The sequence below is a fragment of the Orussus abietinus genome, unplaced genomic scaffold, assembly GCF_000612105.2.
Source record: "Orussus abietinus isolate OABI.00-Male unplaced genomic scaffold, Oabi_2.0 scaffold206, whole genome shotgun sequence".
In the NCBI taxonomy this organism is placed as follows: domain Eukaryota; kingdom Metazoa; phylum Arthropoda; class Insecta; order Hymenoptera; family Orussidae; genus Orussus; species Orussus abietinus.
The window spans coordinates 37526-55880 of record NW_019394356.1 but is presented as its reverse complement, the minus strand read 5'-3'; the positions used below and the strand labels follow the sequence as shown (position 1 = coordinate 55880).

General features: G+C 50.4%; 1 protein-coding gene across 3 annotated transcripts in view; it reads right to left on the bottom strand.

Moving 5' to 3' along the window:
- LOC105697729 (pituitary homeobox x) overlaps positions 1-18355 on the bottom strand; it is a 30399-nt gene that overhangs the window by 2446 nt on the left and 9598 nt on the right. For 2 of the 3 annotated variants that reach the window (XM_012421337.2, XM_012421338.2), the window contains exons 2-3: positions 15357-15551; positions 11636-11895 (exon numbers count right to left, since the gene is read on the bottom strand). In XM_012421337.2, coding sequence (XP_012276760.1) covers positions 11636-11895; positions 15357-15551 — 455 coding nt within the window. The remainder of the gene's footprint in view (positions 1-11635; positions 11896-15356; positions 15552-18355) is intronic. The other variant, XM_012421339.2, reaches the window with a different exon arrangement.

The window sequence follows — 18355 nt, the reverse complement described above, 5'->3', positions numbered from 1 at the left end:
TTGGGAATCTTCGTCGAAGAATTGTGCAGGGTGTTTAATCATTACCTACGGACCCGTGGCTCGCCCGGCTTTACTTGGCCGTACACCTCATTCTGTTTTCTCTTCGTACTTTTTGTTAATACAACCTCTCGTTACTATTTATCAATTTTAAATTACCCCGGGGCTTAGTTATCCCGAAAAGGGGAAACTTTCGTACTAATTAGCTGTTATTTGCATTTTACAGGGATAAAATTTGATTCGTTTAGCTAAATCATCCTAGGGACTGCATTTGGTTCATTTCAGAAAACGTTTTGGTTCAATGAACCGAATTTTAATTCACTAAAATATCATATATATATATGCGTGTGTGTGTTGGACACCTCTGACCTAGATGTTTCAAAATACGTGCAGTTCCCTCAATCTGGACCGTGGGTTGTCTTCCTTGGCTCTTGTCAGACCCATTCGAGTTTTCGTAAACCCCTGTACTCAAATTCACGGGCAATCCATCGCAGAGTCCTTCGACACAAAATACGAGGAAATCCCGAGGTTGTTTAAGAACGGAGCCTCAGATGGGGAGTACCTTCAGCGGGGTTGGGTCTACGCATGACGGAGAAGTGGGACGGGCTATTCCGTTTCTTCGTCCAGGGCAAGGTAAGAGGGAGTAAACTCTGCACAACGGCGAACGGAGAACGAAGATGCCTTGGCTCGAGAATCAATAAACTCGAGGCGCAGGCGAGGCCGGCTCGTACACGAGGCCGCGCCCATAAACTTTAACGGCATCGCAAAATCTGTGCAACCAGCGAGAACGACCCGACGACCCGTCCGTGGCTCGTAAACTTGATGAATGAACTTTCAAATCTCGGGCGATCGGCTTTCCTCGGCTTGGAAAATACGCGCTGCGTTCCAGAAGAGTCCCTTCGGAAACACCTAAGCTCTCGAAAAAGCAGCACTTCTCTCGTTAAGAAACAAATACTCGAACCTTGCTGAGATGCCTTCATGCCTTCAGTTGACCGGGAGGATTGTGTGTGGCAAAAGCACCCTGTTAAGGTTAAGTGAAACCCCTCTCAAATCAGTCGATTTAAATAAGACACTTTTTTCCAAGGGTACTGGATAGAACTGTCAGAAACATTGACACATATTTCGATTGATATCGAATTATTAAAGGCTCTAATATGAAAGACAAAAGGCGCAGGGGGTCCCTCTACAGTCAATTAAGGCCTCAGAAACCATGAATCTAGAGGATTTCTAGAGTTTTACTTCGATTTCTTAATAATTATTGTACGAAACGACAGGTGGAGCATGCCATTTAGGACAGTACCGAATATAATTCGACACAGCTGTCAATATAAAAACGAACGTCGGCGATATAGGTATTTAGAAAACTCTTCTTTACCTCCGTCGATCGAGTTCCTCGAAGTCGAACTTGGGTGGGTCTTGGTTGGTAACTGGAAAAGGTCTGGAAAGGACTTCTCTCGTTATCTTTACGTTAGACGAGCTGTCCGGATTTTTCTTTTGAAAATTGACCGTCTCGATCCATTTGCAACTAGGGTCCGAAGGTTGAGCAGCGTATCTCATGTATCATGGTCCTTGTTATCTAGAACGGACAGGGCTCGACGGGGACGAAAAGTCGAGAGGAGAGGTTTCGACCGGGCGATCGGTCGAACAACGGGGCTGCCCTCTCCTCTATCACGTCATGCGAGCAATAAAACCTCATCAAATCACAACCCCCCCGTTGGCGGCGTATAAGCCTCTGCACGGCTCAATCTACGGAAGCTTATATAACTGTAATGAGACCGTGGCCGGGGTCCTCATCAATCACCCCACCCCCGGGCGCTCCTTCCCTCGGTGTTCTCCCGCGCCATGATCCTGTATAGATGGCCGAGAGAACCACGGCCCCATTCACCATGGTCTCATGGTGTCTTAATGCCCGGGCCGGACATTCGGGCGGCGACGATTTGTCTCGCTTCGCTACGGGGAATGCCGAGCGCTACGGTCAAGGCTTCGTGGCCTACGGAAGAAAGATGGCCGGTCGGCGAGGTGACCAAAGCATCTTCGAGGTTTTTTTTTTCTTTTTTTTCGAAAGATCCATGGAGGACCTTACCTCTCTTCCGATTGGAGGTGTCCCAGAAAAGGGAGCGTTTCCTCCCAGAAGGGTTAATGCGTCGGTTAATGCGTCGCCGATAACGCCCAACTCATATTAGAGGCGCTACGAAACAAGTCTTGCGTGGTCCGTAAAGGCTTAAAAAAACTGAAAAATTGCTCTTCGCGCGAGTAGGCGTTCGACGAGATGTCGTAAAAGCGACAGCCCAATTAGATCGGACCGTTACAGAGCCCAGAGAAATATTCTCCCCGTCGATTTGGTCATTCCAGGATGTCTCCGCTCACGGCACCATTTCCTCCGCCCGGCCGGGAAGATCCGCGGACGCTTAGAAGCTCTACCTCCAGGTCGGCAACGCACTCCGGGCGTGCAGTAATTCCCCGCCTCCGGGAAGATCGAATCCTAACCCCCCCTAATCTCCCCTGAAGACCGAAGATTGCCCCCAATTATGTCCCGGGGCTCGTAGGTGGGTCCATCTTGAAAGATGACGAGCGGTCGTATACCCGTAGGCCGCGGTAAACCTCCCTCCCCCCCCGTGGCCGCGGCCGGAGTATCGACGCGTCCAAGACGCACACGCACGTCACCGGCCCGCGGCCGAGAGGGCTGAGTGGGCCCGAGCCGGCGGGGCGGAGAAAGAGACGGATGGATGCGCCGGGTGCGAGAAGGAGCGAGGCCGCCGCGGAGAGAGGGCGACGGAGCGAGACAGAGCGAGACGAGCGGCGAAGAAGACCGGGCGGCTCGGCAGGAGTCGGGGAGCGGCGGTGGCTGGTGGAGGAGGTGGCGCGGCGGAGGAGGGGGAGAGGAGGGAGGATAATATTGATCCCCTCGTAGCCCCGCCCCACCTTGCCCGCCGACGCCATCATTATATTATCCACCATCCCTCCGTCTATCCTAACCACCCACCCTCCCGGGGCCACCTCGGAGCCGTGCGTACCGACCCGGGCCAATCCCCGCGGCCGGTGGGCCCCCTCCCCCCACGCGCCTATGGGGTCCCCGGGGGAACGGTCCGCTGCGCCGGTCGACGCGCCGCAGACTGCGGCGGCGCTCCGAGGGGTGAGGGTCGCGCGCCGCCGGAGGCTGCCAGCGGGCTGGGGCCAGACCGCGAGGCGCCACTTCATTAAAAATAAATTCCGCCGAGGAGCCGCCGGATATCCGGGGCTTCGCGAGGATTTGACGGCGCAACCTCCCCGGCCACGCGGGCAGCCATAACTCGGCCCGTCCCTCGGCCTCCTTACCGCTGCTTTTCCGCGCGGAGGGGAACCCTCCTCGCGAAAAATGGGGCCCGGAAGGCCGATTCGCGCCACGGATCACCCGGATCGTTGAGTGCGCTTTTCGGATTTCTCTCAACGCGCCTCCGAGGATTCTCCTTAGACCCCCGTCCTGTCGGCGGAAAAGTCTCTTGACTTTGGTCGCCACGGAATTAGATTTCCTTCCTCCCGGTCTAACCGAAACGGGACATCTCGGTCGATTACGTTATCCCGGCTATGGGGTGTTTTTATTACGAGGAGGAGGGATCGTTGCCGCACCCCCTGTTACCGAGTAGTCTTGTCCTCGTCTCTGGTTTGCCATAATTTTGCCGTCACCGATAACGGTAATGGCAAAACACGGAAAAATGGAAAATCTTATGCGAGCACGATCGACGGTACTTGGGAGCACCAATACGTGAGCGACGTTGACTTCGGTGACCTCTGGGGTTTTCGTGCCGGTACTCATAAATGATATCATCGGGTGATAATGATAAGACGCGTCTAATCTTGATCGCTGCGTTGGGTAATCAGCCGGTGTTGTTTTTTCCTGGCGCACCGAAATTCCCGTATCGCTCCCATCGGGAGGTTGTCGGGCATTGGGGTCATCTTTCGCATGTGGAATAATGGGGAAAACGTGCCGGGGCGAATGCCGACGGAATTCTGGAAACGTTCCTCGGAGGGAACCCTCCGGCGAGATATAAAACCGCTGCGATTCCGCGTACACTTCCCGTTATCTACTCGCGATGAAAGGAGTGGCCTCCGAACGTAGGAAACGAGTTCGCATCTGCGGGGGGAGCAACCAAGCATTTTGTTAAGTACTGCGAACGCCTCACTCGTGACTTCTATCGCGCCCCATAGCTCGCGAAAAATGACGAACAATCATTTTTGTTAATGCAAAGACGTCGACAGTCGTAGACTGGCAGGCATCGCCTCGCCAAATGCGCGTCTCTTTTTCGGGCCGCGACAAAGTGCCAACAAAGGCGGTCGGCAACGATGCCCATTACGAGGAGGCACCGGGAGCTTTGCATAAGGCACTTCCAGGGCCACCGCGAGTGGTTTAGCGGCCATTGGAAATATGCCCCAAGCCCGGGCGATTCGCCATAAAATTTCATTCGAGAGGGTGGGAGCCTGGGCGCGTGGACGATAAGGAGCTGCGGGAGTATAGAGACGTCCGCACATCGGCGGACAGCTGCGCGGTGACGGCAAGCAGCCATCATGGCCGCTGGGATGGATGTGGGCTTCCCCCCTTGTTCTTCTTATTCTCCGGCCTTCCTTTCCCGCCTCGTCTCGGCCGCCACCCTCGCACACATACACACCCGCGCGACGCGAGCTCGCGGAAACACCCACTCGCGCAACCACGCCGTTAAACCCGCGAGCTCCTCCACGGGTTCGACCCCACCTCCCCCTCTGCGCACCCAACGGTGATGGAGCCAACCTCCCGCGCGGATGCTCGTATACCTACGCCTGTACTTATACGCGTACGGGTATACGTGCAGGAGCCATGTGTTCCACGTGCATTCCGCTCAACCGACCCCTCGCACCTCTTTCCGCCCCTCCTTCCCCTTTCTTTCCACCTGCGCCCCCCTCGCATCCCAAGTGCCACGCCGGTCACGTGCGTGCCGGGTGGAGGGGGTGTGCATATATAAGGGCGCCGCGGGTGTCGCGACCCACACTCGCTCGTCGCGCGGCGCGGGCCTTGGTTTCCTGCAGCAGCGTCTCCATAAATCTCCCTATGCCGTCGAGATGGATCAAGAAGAGCGAGCGCGTCTCTCGACGGCTCCCTGTGTGAGGCTCCCACACGAGCGTGGGCGCCGAATGTGGGTTTCGAATTCAGGACGCGCGTGGGAGGGCGGGCGATATATAGGCGGAGAGAACATCGGAAGTGGATCCGAAGGAAATTCGTCACATTTGTGGGCGATATCGGGGCTCCTCGATGATCCACCGGTATTACCGTCATTCGGACTCGAAATACTCCGTGGATCGGGACCGACCGAGAGTTAAGGTATCCGAGAGACGACCCGGAAGGGGTCGGGCCGTTCCTCCGGGGCTTTTCAGGTGCATTCGTAGAGCGTCGGACACCTCTGGGACAAAGTGGTCGGACGAGGGGGAGCTTTGTCGCTGCATTTACCGAACGAGACGGAGAGCGTCCGGCATAATGGAGACGCTCCCGGAAGAAGTTGGAGGTTGGAATATAAAGATAGCCGAGATAGGTGGTTACATCGCGAAAGGATTACAAATTAGGAATTACGCGAATTACATTGTATACGACCAAAAAATGAGCACGAATTAGAAAAGATATGAAATTGAAAAAGTCTCTACGGGACGATGAGGATACAAGAGGTGAACCTTTATAGTCGTCCACTCTTTTTGGAGGAGCATTTCCGATAGAAGAATTTCTAAAGGTTAAATAGTTTGCAAGGTGGTGCATGGAAAATTATACCCCGACGTATTCTAGAACCCCTGACAATGGGTTCTGGCAAAGACAAATGTACGTGACGCCACGTACGCGAATCGCGAGCTTGATAAGACTATAAATTACGACGCGGTGTATTTTTAAACTTCCCCGCTCCATTCGAGGACGTCAAAACTAACCGCTTCAAACTCCTTACCAAACAAACGTGACGTTTCATGCTTCTAGATTACCGCAAACTCCCCGCTTCTCAAACCTCGTCGGAGGGGAACTATCTCGTTATTGAACGAAAAATCAACGTAACTGAGAGCATTATCCATCCATCGGAAGATGGTCGACTCGTTCGAGGTCTTTCTGAAAATTCTATCAGGCATTTCCCGGGGAGCCAGCAAGTAAATTAATCCCGAATCGCGAAACCGGGATCCGGACCCAATCGGTCGGGCCAATCCGGGGCTGAACGGCAGGTCAGGTGACCGAGAGGCGGCAACCTGATCCCGATGATCCCGCAGGATTTGGCCGTACGACCCCCTTATTTGTAATTGGCCGTCGCCACGCGGTGAACCCGGATAACGCCGTTACCTGTTCCGCTTTCCTCCCTCGCCGACCAACCGGGACGGGAGCGGAGGCACGAGTCGAAAGAGAAAGGGAGCAAAACGAGGAGAACGGAGAGATTCGGAAAAAGAGGGAAAGAGGAGGCCCGAGGCAGAGGGAGAGAGAGGGCCACTTCCGGCGGCGATGGGACACGAGCCGTAATCGAGGCATATTACACGCATTAAAGCGGCGCGTCGTTCCACCTGGATACGACGTAAACGCCACGTGGAATACGTGACGGTATCCATGTGGTCCGGCGGTCCTGCCGTGGTGGCACCGGGTCCAGGGGGAGGAAAAGGGAGAAAGAGAGAGAGGGACCAGTTTTATGGATCTTTTTATCGCGGTGGTAGTGCGGACCGCGCCGGCTCCGCCAGTGGGATTCGGATATTCAATGTTGGCGCACCTGTATGGATATTAAATTAACACCCGTAAGCCGCGAGTATTAACAACTTTGCAAAAGATTATACGAGATTATGAGCTCAAGCGGAACACGTGATTTTTAATGCCGCCTCGCTCGGCTCCACGGGCTGCTCTTTGCGATTTATAAATAGGGCGGATTCGACGATCGGCGCTGCCGAGGCACAAGAGCCGATTGAAGCTCCGCGGCCGCTGGAATTCGCTTTTAAAAATTATGCCCGTCCAGCCAATGGAGCTGTAAATGCTTGATCCGACACCTGATTCCAATTATCATTCGGATGATTTTACGAGTCAGGACCGCGTCGGGGGCTTCGGCCTCGCGTTTCGACGAAAACTGAGGCATCCACGGATTGATGGTGGAATTTTATGGACTCGTTTAGAGGGCCTGGGTGAAAAGGAACGACAGTGATGGCCGATGTCGTGAATCACGCTTTCGTTTTATTGGTCCCCTGTCACAGGCGCGCGCTTCTAAAATCCCGGGGCTAAAATTCAAAATGGAACCGCGTCGCATCGACGAGCCGAGGCCGATGGAAGTGTTGATGTCCTCTTATTTAACGAGGGGCTTCGGCAAACTTTCAGGAGAATTCGCCTGCACGCAAATTGATCCTTCCCTTTACACTAAAATCCCTTTGCCATTTCTCCCAATCTAGCTCGAATCGCGTCGTAGCAAAACGTCGGGTTAGGCGGTATCTGCTTTTCAATTCTCCATATAGTTACTTTCATTCGTTTCCTTCTTCGTCGCTATATTCCGCAGCATTTTTGTGACTCCATTCCAATTTTTCTTACATTCCAGGAGAAACAGACCAGTGTTTTCTTTCGTTATTCTAGGCTCGCATTTTTCTTCCATCACGGTTCTCAGATCTTGTCACGGTAGGCCCTGGAAAATAGTGTCCCGGCACTTTTCCATCAGACAGTATCAGCAAGAACGCCTTCTTGCTTTCTGTATTTTATACAGATAACGAGCCAAAAATGTGCACGCAAATTAATCCAAAAACACCGACTCATCCGTGGACCACCAAAAATGTCCGTTGACATCCAAAATTCATCGATTTTCCAATTCTTCTAGCGTACACTTAAAGCCGAATACATATCTGATCCAGAACGCGGATGAGGCAAAGCGAACATGCGAGGATGGTCAAACAATCAAAGTGCGGCAAACTGCTTTGGATCATTCATCACCCTTTTCAAGGCCGTTCGAATGTCATTCGTCAAGAAGTCAGTTCATTTCCTCGAACGATTTTGTTCATTACCGCGTACACATCCGAGCACGAGGCATTCCGTCTGGCTCACCTTGCCTCGTACGGGTTCGTGTTCAGATGTATATCCGATTGAATGCATCATCCACTACGAATATAAGTAACAACGTCCCTCTACGCCCTTTAGATCAATAGCTAGACCTAACGAGGCCAACCAGAAGGTACACCGATCACCACCTACTCTCATCTGAGCATCACAAATCCTCGCAACGCATTTCCCACCATCCGGCGAGATCCCCCCAATGAATCAGAGATCATCGAGAGATAAATCGCGGTAGAGTCGAAAACTACCCAGTCAGTTCCAAACGCGAAAAGAACCCAGAACAATGCAGGGAACGGGGCACCCCATCGTTGGGAGGTGATGGAAGCTAGCGGAAGCCAGCAATGGCCGGCAAAGGCAACGAGCGAAGGCAACGGGCGAAACCGAAACGCTCTGCCGACAAGCCGGTAACCGTGATGGAGTGCGTGCATCCATAATGCGAATCGGTTGGGCTTGCCTAGGTGAGCGCAGATAAGCGGGCCCCACGGGTGGAGGGCAACGTAGCGCCGCGCGGCAGCGGTAATAATTGATATATACCGATGCCATTGGTCGCTGACAGCCGCTAACCCGCCGAATACGGATGACACCGGTAATCCTCACTCTCATACCGGTTAGTGTCCCACCTATATTCCATGGCGTCCCATTCCACATTCCCGGTTTCCCGTTCTCCGTTCCCCGTTCCCATTTCCATTCTCATACGGCGAGGTACAGAGGAGCAGCGATGGCCGAGCACACGTAGCGGCGCCGTCACTGACGGTGGGTGAACCGTGGCCGGTGAGGATGTGGTGGACGGTGCCGGTGCCTATGTTGGGGTCGACCCTGGTGTTGGTGCCGGTGGTGGCGGCGGCGGTATTCCACGAGCCCGCACCCCCCCCGTGTTCCCCGCGCGGTGTGCGGTGCAACCATACTAATCCGCCGATGGATTTATGGTCTTAATCACCGGCGGATTATCTCGGACAGCCGCGCTACTGCCACGAACCGAAACATACGCCTGCCTCTTTGCAGATAACTGCATCGGCCCTCTGCCGCCCCGTGGATGCTGTCCGTTTTCCGCTTCCTCAAACTTCTCGGGGCCTCGGTAAAACGGCCTCTGGGTGACACTCGTGGACACGGGTCTCCACTCGGAGTAATAGCTGGGTACTAAATGCCGGTCATTGGACAAGTAGCAGATGCATCTCCTTCGGAATTGAATAGGGGATTCATCCCTCGCACGTTGCATAATTTATCCACCTTCAGCTTAGAAAATATCTTGTCCGCGATGTCTAAACATGCGGATTACCGCTGAAATTTAAAAGCCGCTTCGTTTCGATAAATATCACCCGGAACCGCGATGAGGGTACCTATCCTGGTTCAGGTTTATGAGAAATTAAACGGCGAATCTGACGCGAGATTCCGCAATCCGTGACTACGTCATTCTCTAGTCGTGAAAGAGTCAGAAGCTCGGCTAACAAGCTGCTCGGAGCGATACACGATCTGGAACCTATTACATTATTTGGACATATGAAATGCAATATGTTAACCAAACGAGTTATCCGTGCCAAGTGCCGTTCACGACGATGAACTTTTCGTCGGTGTTCCACGAGAAAGAATCATTGCCGCTGTTGGTCATCTCTACTATCTGTCGGTAGTTTTTCAATCTAAAGTTCACGAGCATCTCTGTAGTCTATTAGTGATTCGTACCTCCTGACCATCGGACATGAAATGTCGAACCGGGACTCTCAGCCAGCGTTATCAATCCCCATCAAAAGCTGGGGCTGAGGTGTCGACCGCCAACGAAAGGGGTCTCCAGGGTTCACTCGGGTTTATAGAGAAGAACATTCTGCCCGGTATTCCATTTTGCGAAAGGACCACTGCCAGGACTCGGAACATTTTGGTACATGGCGTATGCCAGCAGCCCGTTGGAAACATAGCGTCGCGTTGCTGTGTGCGGTTCTATAAATCCATGGGGGCTTACCGGCGCAAAGCCTCCCTTGCGGGATGCGCAACCCCACGTGAACCTGGCCGAGCCATCCCTACACATCTAGCGCGTTGCCCCCTGAACATGGAATGGCGCCACAAAGAAGAGAGACCTCCGGATTCTCAAATCGAGAAGCATGTCTCGCGCGGCCGTTCCGATCCCTGCGCAAGGAAAACCCTTGACCGCGAATCGATAATGCCATCGCGAGATGATAAGAATACTAAGGTCCTAACAGTGACTAAGAACGACATGTAAGTCAAGTCAAGTGAAACCAATAACGGGAATAATTCGTTCTAATTGCGCGAAAAGTTAATCTTCTATTCTGGGACAACAATTAGATCGGTCGATGCACATGGCTTCGGGGAAAATGGCTCATCACAGGTCCCCCCACGGTATCTTTGGATTAACATTATGGCCGACTTCCGCGTAACTGGATTACTCCGGAGGGTCGAAAAGGCGTTGCACATGTAATGGATACGCGTCAAAGCGTTTATTGTACGACTGGATGAACTCTTTCTGGGCCTGGCGTCAACTTTTGGCTCCGCCCGAACGAACCGTCGGTGCCGCGTGGATTAGGCTTCTGTTGTTTCGACCTCTCGAGACGGATCTCTTCCTTTTCCGCCGACTCGTCGACGTAAACGACGCCGGGAGCACTTAGGCAGTCTGGATCTGAAAACGTATCAACGATCGAGAGGTTCGAGCTCCATGTCGGCAGCGGGCAAATCCTCGAAGTGCCCACGCCGTCGGGGGCCATGAAGAAGGGCCAACATCTTGTGAAGAGATGCGTCCAGCATCCAAAAACTCCAAGACCACCCGACGTACAATTCTACATTCGACTTGAATATATTTCGTCAAAATAAGACTGCGACGGGAAATTTGCAAGTTGACGCCGCAATCCATTTCGAAGCACCTCGTCCTGGGACAAAATTTTAGCCTCATTTTGAACCGGCATATCTTAACTAAAGCTTCTTTTGATCCTATTTCAGTCTCTATATCCACATTTCGACTTTGTACAGTCTATTTAACACAAATTAAATTCTACTTTACGCCTACCGGTGGGAAATATGGAAATGTCCGCCATTTTTAAAGTTCACAATTGGAATTGAATTGTATATGGGTTACCTTTCTTTAGATTACCACAAAACCAGGGTAACGCCTGCATTTAGAGGTTTATTTAAATTAAATAATTATTCATTGAACTAACAAAATATTTCTTTGGGTACTACGCAAAGAAATGTTTCTTTGGTTCAATGCATTTTTTTATTTCAGTTTATGAATTCTCATAGATGTGATCGAAAATTAGTGTATAACAGATTTCGATATTGAGCATAAATGTATCTCAACGTCGTAAATTTATATACTAATATCGCGAAATTTGAGCGCATCGTCCATGCACTCTATTTTCGCACAAAGCGGACCGTGCATCGCGAATCACGAATCACACATAGGGTGTAAAGGACTTTGATTTTCTCTTTGGTCCTCTGCTATCTTTCCGTACCATCTGTCTTTATTACTGAATAAAAAATAAAACATAAGCACCGATCCTAAGATTTCCTTTGCGGGGTAATGAGAATAGGTGGCTTCGCGTTCATTCGCATCGGTCGACGTTGATTGAAACCGATCGGCCCTGATCGACTTACCCTGACTCGGGGCTCGGTGAGGTTCGTCCAGAGCGCTATTTCTTCCCTGGTCGACATGTCGGGGTATCGATTCCTCGCGAACGTAGCTTCCAGCTCATGGAGCTGCTGCGACGTGAAGTGCGTCCTCTGCCGCCTCTGACGTTTATTCTTCTTCCCGTCCTTATCGTCGGCGTCGTTGACTCCGACCACTCCTCCGCCCGATGATACCACTCCACCGCCTCCTCCCAGGTCGTGTTTTACGTCTGCGGACGTTCGAACACCTAAAACGTGTCAAGACATCACGTCCATGACGTAAACGGTGCGGAGCAAGTCGATTCGACGACCCGCGCCCTGGAGGACAAATCGCAACTTTTATCTCAGCCCTTGACGTACTTTATTTCAATGGCATTTTTATTTCTTAGTATAGATTATCCCAGTATTGGTCAATTCATTTATCTCATTCCACTTATCCCAACTAAGACTTTACTTATCGAATGTATGAATGAACCAAAGGCGACAAGATATCCAGAAATTTGGAAAGATCTATTCGGGTCTTGCTTTGGGCCGCCGGAGTTAGGAGTTGAAAATCTTAAATTCATGAAATATAATAGGACTTTGAAAATCTGTTATTTTTTTAAGCGGCTTCTCTTGCGTCGGGAATCGCCAAGATCATTTTTTATGGGGGCCCATTAAGATAACAAAAGCATGGGTATTGTTCCGTAGGGTTGACATGCAATCAAATTATTCAATCTCGGCACCAATTGAATCTCCGTCCACAGAGAAGGGGTTACCGACTCTAAGAAGTGTCTTTATAACCAGAAGATTTGGAGCGAGGACTTGTGCGGATCGTTTGATCGACAATCTTTCGATCGATCTGTATAAAGAGATCATTTACGTAGTCCAGCACGCGAATCAGACAGTATCAAGTGACAGTGAGGGTGCTGTACCGATGGCCTCCCTCGGACACTCGTTCACCGTTCCCTGGGAAAGACCGACAGCCGCGTGATTGATTGACTTGGATCAAAGGGAGCCGCTATCGACACTCGCCGCCGATGACAGTGTTGACTCGATCAGTTGACAAACCTAGATCCGCGGGTTAACATAAGCGGGGCAGCGAAATACGTCGTAAGGAGCTTTTAGAAAAATTTCCCCCCTTCCGTCGTCTCCGACTTTATATGGCGACTTTATATGACGACTTTATATGGCAACTTTATATACACACTCCACGTGGCTTTGGTCTCATACGTACTTAGAGTTTTATGTACCTGGACAAAGCGATGCCATGTTAGACCCGACACAGAAACCTCTAATTCTTGTACAAAACACTTTATCATCCTGGAATGCTACAGATAACCTTAACCTCTCATTAAGGAAAGAAAAGAAGAAAATCAGAACATACAGAGCCCATGTCATCTGGTTTTTGGTTTGTCACTGACAACGAGATCTATGGAGCGATTTTTAAATACGCGAACTGATTTTAGGAATGTATATATTTAGTGAAATAAAGGATTCCACGCATCCCAATAAACGCGAAGTGATCGAATAATCGTTTTCAACGTTGATATTACTGCCGGTATAATCATGTAACATGAACGTCGTTTAAATATTTGTCGTTAAACATTTATAAGTGAGTACACACTGTGTCCATTAATAACATACATGGAATAAATTAGAGCCGCAAACGTTTTATAAATGTTACAGGCTGAACGTAAAACTTTCGTCGATTATACTTTCAACGGACGTAAAAATATTACGCAAATAGGTTGGGAAAGAAAACTACGAATACCAAATAAAATTGTTATGCGTGGGTGATTGAGATTACGCCGCGGTACCCGCGTATATCTTGTTTTACCGATTACGAAGTTTTCGCCCCTTTGAAAGTAGTTCCAATTTTTACAGAGGTGTAAAGGGCGTAAAGGGGGCCAGTGAGCCGTGCCTTCCTTTCAAACAATGGCATGAAACATCTCCCCGCTCATCACTGTTAACATAAATCTTAAAGTCTCGTCTTATACTTTGAATTTTCATACGCGTTCATGAGGTTTATATTAACCGTTTGAGTCCTAGGGGGTATTGAAAAAACATTGTCGAAGAATCCCGAACAGCGCAACCGCGCTTTCTCTAAATGAGTACGAGAAGACCCAAGCAGCGCGATAGCGCTTTGTTTATTTTATGTCGATGAATCCCACTCGGCGCGATAGCGTTTCTTGAATTGTAAGATGTATTATTTACATTAACCCCTAGCGTTACATTCCAATAGCGCGTGTCATAAACAACAAAAGTGTCGGTCATACATCGGCCCGTTTCACGGTTTGGCTGAACGTAACTTCTCATACGTTTTGTTTACATTTGGCCCGATTGACATACCACGTCTCTCACACGTTTGTTCACGTTTGGCCCGATTGATTTACCACGTCTCTCACACGATATTGTAAGTTAAGAGGTTAAAAGAAGGAGCTGTGTAATGTACTTGGGTCAGTGAATCTGAGCGCGCGACTTTGACAGTCGGTGACGCACCGTCAGTTGTCCACAACGCTCGAAATGTGCTGGATTGTCTCGACATAAAATCTGAACAGCGCGATCGCGCTGCCTGGGACTCAAACGGTTAAGTAAGAATGTTTTACTCGGGTCATTGAGAAGATTGCTCGGGGGTGATCGCGACCAGGACTTAGCGACGCGAGAGAAATTGGTCGGAAGTCGCGAAATACGATTTTGGCGAGTGAACGAGGAAATGGCAGAAATTCCATCCCAGGGGCAGAGGCCCATTGCCAAAGTCGTTCCGAGGTAACCGCGGGCTCCGAAATCCGCTGGTAAGCATTCTTGCGCCGAGCACGTGCCGGACTTGCCTAAGAAGCTCGCAGACCTCGCTCTCATCCCTGGATTACCGGACTGAAGTGAGATCTGTCCCAGTTGTTGTTAAACAAGGGCGTAAGACTCTGGGGATATTTCAATTTGCAGGGATCTTGAACGAAGGCTGAGTGCCGAACGAAGGTGCAACGTTAGCGGCCACGTTGGACTATGATCTGCAATTTCTCAGAGGACGTCGCATCGATCAGTTGGCTTACAAAATTGATTTTTGCATAAATATGCAGCTTACGTCTTCGGTATAATCTTGAACTAAATTTCGTAGGCACTATTGGGTTGTTTCGTAAGACTTCGGACACATTCGCACAATCGAATAGAACATTCGGTAGAAGTCTGCCACCTCGTCTACGGAACGACACCCATGAGTATTAACATCTACAATCAAGTTGCGTAAGTTTTTCTACGCAAGTTTATGGGAAAGGCATCAAAAACATAGCGCAGTGTAGCCAAAAAATAGTACAGGGATTTTTAATTCCATTTTCGGCAAGAATAGCCGAGGGGTTATTCACTCGGAAATCACTGAAAAGGATTTCCTTCTTTGAGAACCGATTACCTTTGATTTCATATGATATATAGCAACGTGATTCGGTTACAAGCAACGATCGGCTTTAAAACTGAAAATGTATCGGCGATTTCCAACGATTTCCAGCGATTTCTGCTTGTGATTTCGAGCTGATTTCCACGTGCTTTCCGGTATTTAAATCTATGATCTCCTAAGTGAATAACACCTCTTTCTGGGATGCTCATCCGTCGCCTAGCATTTCTGCCTTTGTTGAAAATCAAACCGATCGCCGGCCAGGGTAATACCGTACTAGTGAGAAGTAGCTATTTTGCCGGCACAGGTGCAAGCAGCCTTGCTTGGAGTAGCAACGGTTCATACCTTTCTGTATGTCCTGCCTGTGCGAGGCGTTCGTCCGATTCCTGGGCTGAGAGGTGGGGAAGCCGCTGGAGGGCGTCGAGGGGGTGGTCCCCGGGGTGCTGGGGGTGCTCCCGGGGGTGTGGGCCCCATGTCCCGAAGTGTCCAGGCCCCCAAGGCCTCCGTTGCTGCCGTCTCGGATGTCGCTCTGTGCCCAAACTGCAACACGTCGAACCCTATTGCAACGTTGTCTGAAGCTGTTACACCTCGTGATTCGGATTCAACGTCGACGGGTTCACGCCGAAGTTGAGTCCGAACCTCTCCTTATTCTACATGATCGTCCACATCCAAGAGACGCGAAATATAGAGACGAAGTAACACGGCAACATTTCCGTGGAGCTTCGCAAAGAAAAACGGAAATTAAACCACGTCGTTCCGAAGAAGAACGACGCGCGACGCTCAGAAGCAACCCAAGAGAAACGTACCGATGTAATGACGCGATATCTCATGAACAAGAAGCGCCTCGTCAAGGTGCCCAGCCACCTTAAAAATTGCCGGTGACATTAATCCAGCCCGAAAACTTCTCTTACAAGAAAAAGTCGGAACCCGCTATATACCGGTGGACGTTTAAAAAATTGCTAATCCGGCCTAAGTCGTCGCAAACCTCCCGTTCGTCCCGAAACTTTGTCAAATACTCGAATACACCACCCGCGCACCCTCCCCGCACAACTTTTTCTTCCAATAACTCAAAAAACCCGTCACAACTAAAATCGCTCGGAGCTCCTCCGCTCGGTACGGCGACTCCGACCGACGACATTAATCGGGTCCCGGCTGTAGTCGTCGTTATTTATCTACTGACGACCACGTCGGCTCCCGAAAGACGGAGACGCCGAGAGACCGAGAGGGACGGAGGGCCGGCAAAAAGGGGAAAGGAAAAAAAAAAGAAAGAAAAGAGGAGAAAAGGAAGGTGTAGGTTCATTCGCGCCTCCATGATTTAGTCCGGGGAACAGAGAGAGGGGCTGTCGAGGCATCGTGCGGTTGAGACGCGTTAATCGGGCCCGGCGTTTAGTTTCGTTTCGTTTAGTTATATTTGGTCGGGCCCGGGGACGGGGAGTGGAGGGTTGAGGTTCACAATTAGTCGGCACATAACTCCGACTGATTTAGAGCCGCGACGGCCCGCTCCAGTGTTCGGGCCTCTCGCGTCCCTCTCTTTCCGATACTGCCAAGTATCTGTGATCGAAAGTTCAGGTACGAGTCCACTCTTGACACGTGCGCAAACGCATGACGAATGCCACGCAATATGGATGGGTCCCGGCTGCTCAACCGAATTTTCCGAGGAATTTTCGGAAATTCGCAAACCGGCTAAATATATGAACGACCGTGCGTGGCCCAGATCGGCCGTAGCGCTCTTCGTGGTGTGGCTTAAATTGAGAATTTCGGAGTCATTGATTCGTTACTTGAAATCATACAAATTGAAGACGGTTACGTGTAAGATAGTTAAAAGCAGGGATATATTAAAAAGTAAGTTCTGCCAAAACTTTGAAAGTTGCTCAACAATGCCTCTATGGATTTAAGGTGAGGAATATTTTGGAAAAGATGTAGTAAAAATGCGATAAAAATAATCGCCTAGTTCGCAGTTTACATAGATGTTAGTAACCCCATTACTAATTGGATTATTAGAAACGAGAAAATTGTACGAAGTGCCGTTTTATAGTGACTTCAAGAGTCACCCGAATGGCTCCTTGGCTCTGAGATGAGAAATGATACGAGGGGAAAAATGCGGCAAAGATGTGGTGAAAATATTTGCCGAGGCCGCAGTTTACGTAGGTACCCATTTCCCGATAACGAGAAACCAGATGATAGCTTGTCTCGTTTCTTGAGACTTTTCAGAGCGACCGACGCGACGCCGGGGATGGGCCTTCTCCGAACCGTGTTTGAACACGACCCCCCGTTGCAGGGCCTCTCGTGTACCTACACGTGTTGGAAACTTATCCTACAAGGATCGATAACTGATCTGTTTGCCTTCGAAAGGTCAAGGATACCGTGAGCTGCCAGGCCGATGGCAAAGCTCGAAATCAATAAGCCGATATCACTTGTGGAGTGCCACCAACCCTTTTGGGTCTCGCTAATCGCCTTAAGGGGTTAGCCTACTGCGATAGAGCGAAAAATAAGCCCCATCACGATTTCGGCAGGCCTCGTCAGTACCTTATCCTGACGCGAAAGTCTCGGCAGAGATGCGCGTTCCCGGTAAAAATGCCCGGCGAAAAGTAGCCCGTTCCCCGCGGGGTTCCCGGAGGGTCTGAGTCGCCGGATCAATTGGCGATTACATTACTTCGCACGGCCGAGTTCCACGTTCCGGGTTCTCCAGTAGCGAGGAGGACCGAGGGGGCGGAATGTGGCCAGACTCTTCTCCCGCCTTCCTGTCAAACATTTCACACTTTGCCGAGCCCGAGAAAGACACCCGAAGCGCCCGTTTCGCCGAAGGAGAATCGTATCGATTGCCCGACACAAAGAGACCCCGGGAAGCTCTCCCGCGGTTTCTCGTTTGTCCGTCCTCCATCTTTTCTTTCCCACCCGCTCCTTCCGTTTGATTTTCAATTTGCAAGCGACTGTCTTAGTGCAGCAGCCAGGCTTCCTTGATCCAACCCTGTCGAGACTTAAGCCAGGCGATTATTTGGACTATTTAGGGAGTGGGCGAACCTCGACACCTTCGAATCCCTCAAAACAAACAGAATCACGTGGATATCGAATTCGGGGAACTTGTTGAACGGAGGGACATTCTTTGGCTCCTCTCAACCTTGGTTGCTCGATGACGTGCTGATGAATGCACTCGCGTACAAAATTTATAACATATGTTTATAAAATATATAAACTTAGTGTTAGAAATTTAGTACGTGTTGTCTGAATAAAACTTCCTGAACTTTTTTTTTTTTTTAACGACGAAGGATTTTAGGTCTTGTTAGGGCAGGCATGTGCGTTCTAATAGCGACGAGGCCGCGAAAGGGAAGCTTCCTCGCATTGCT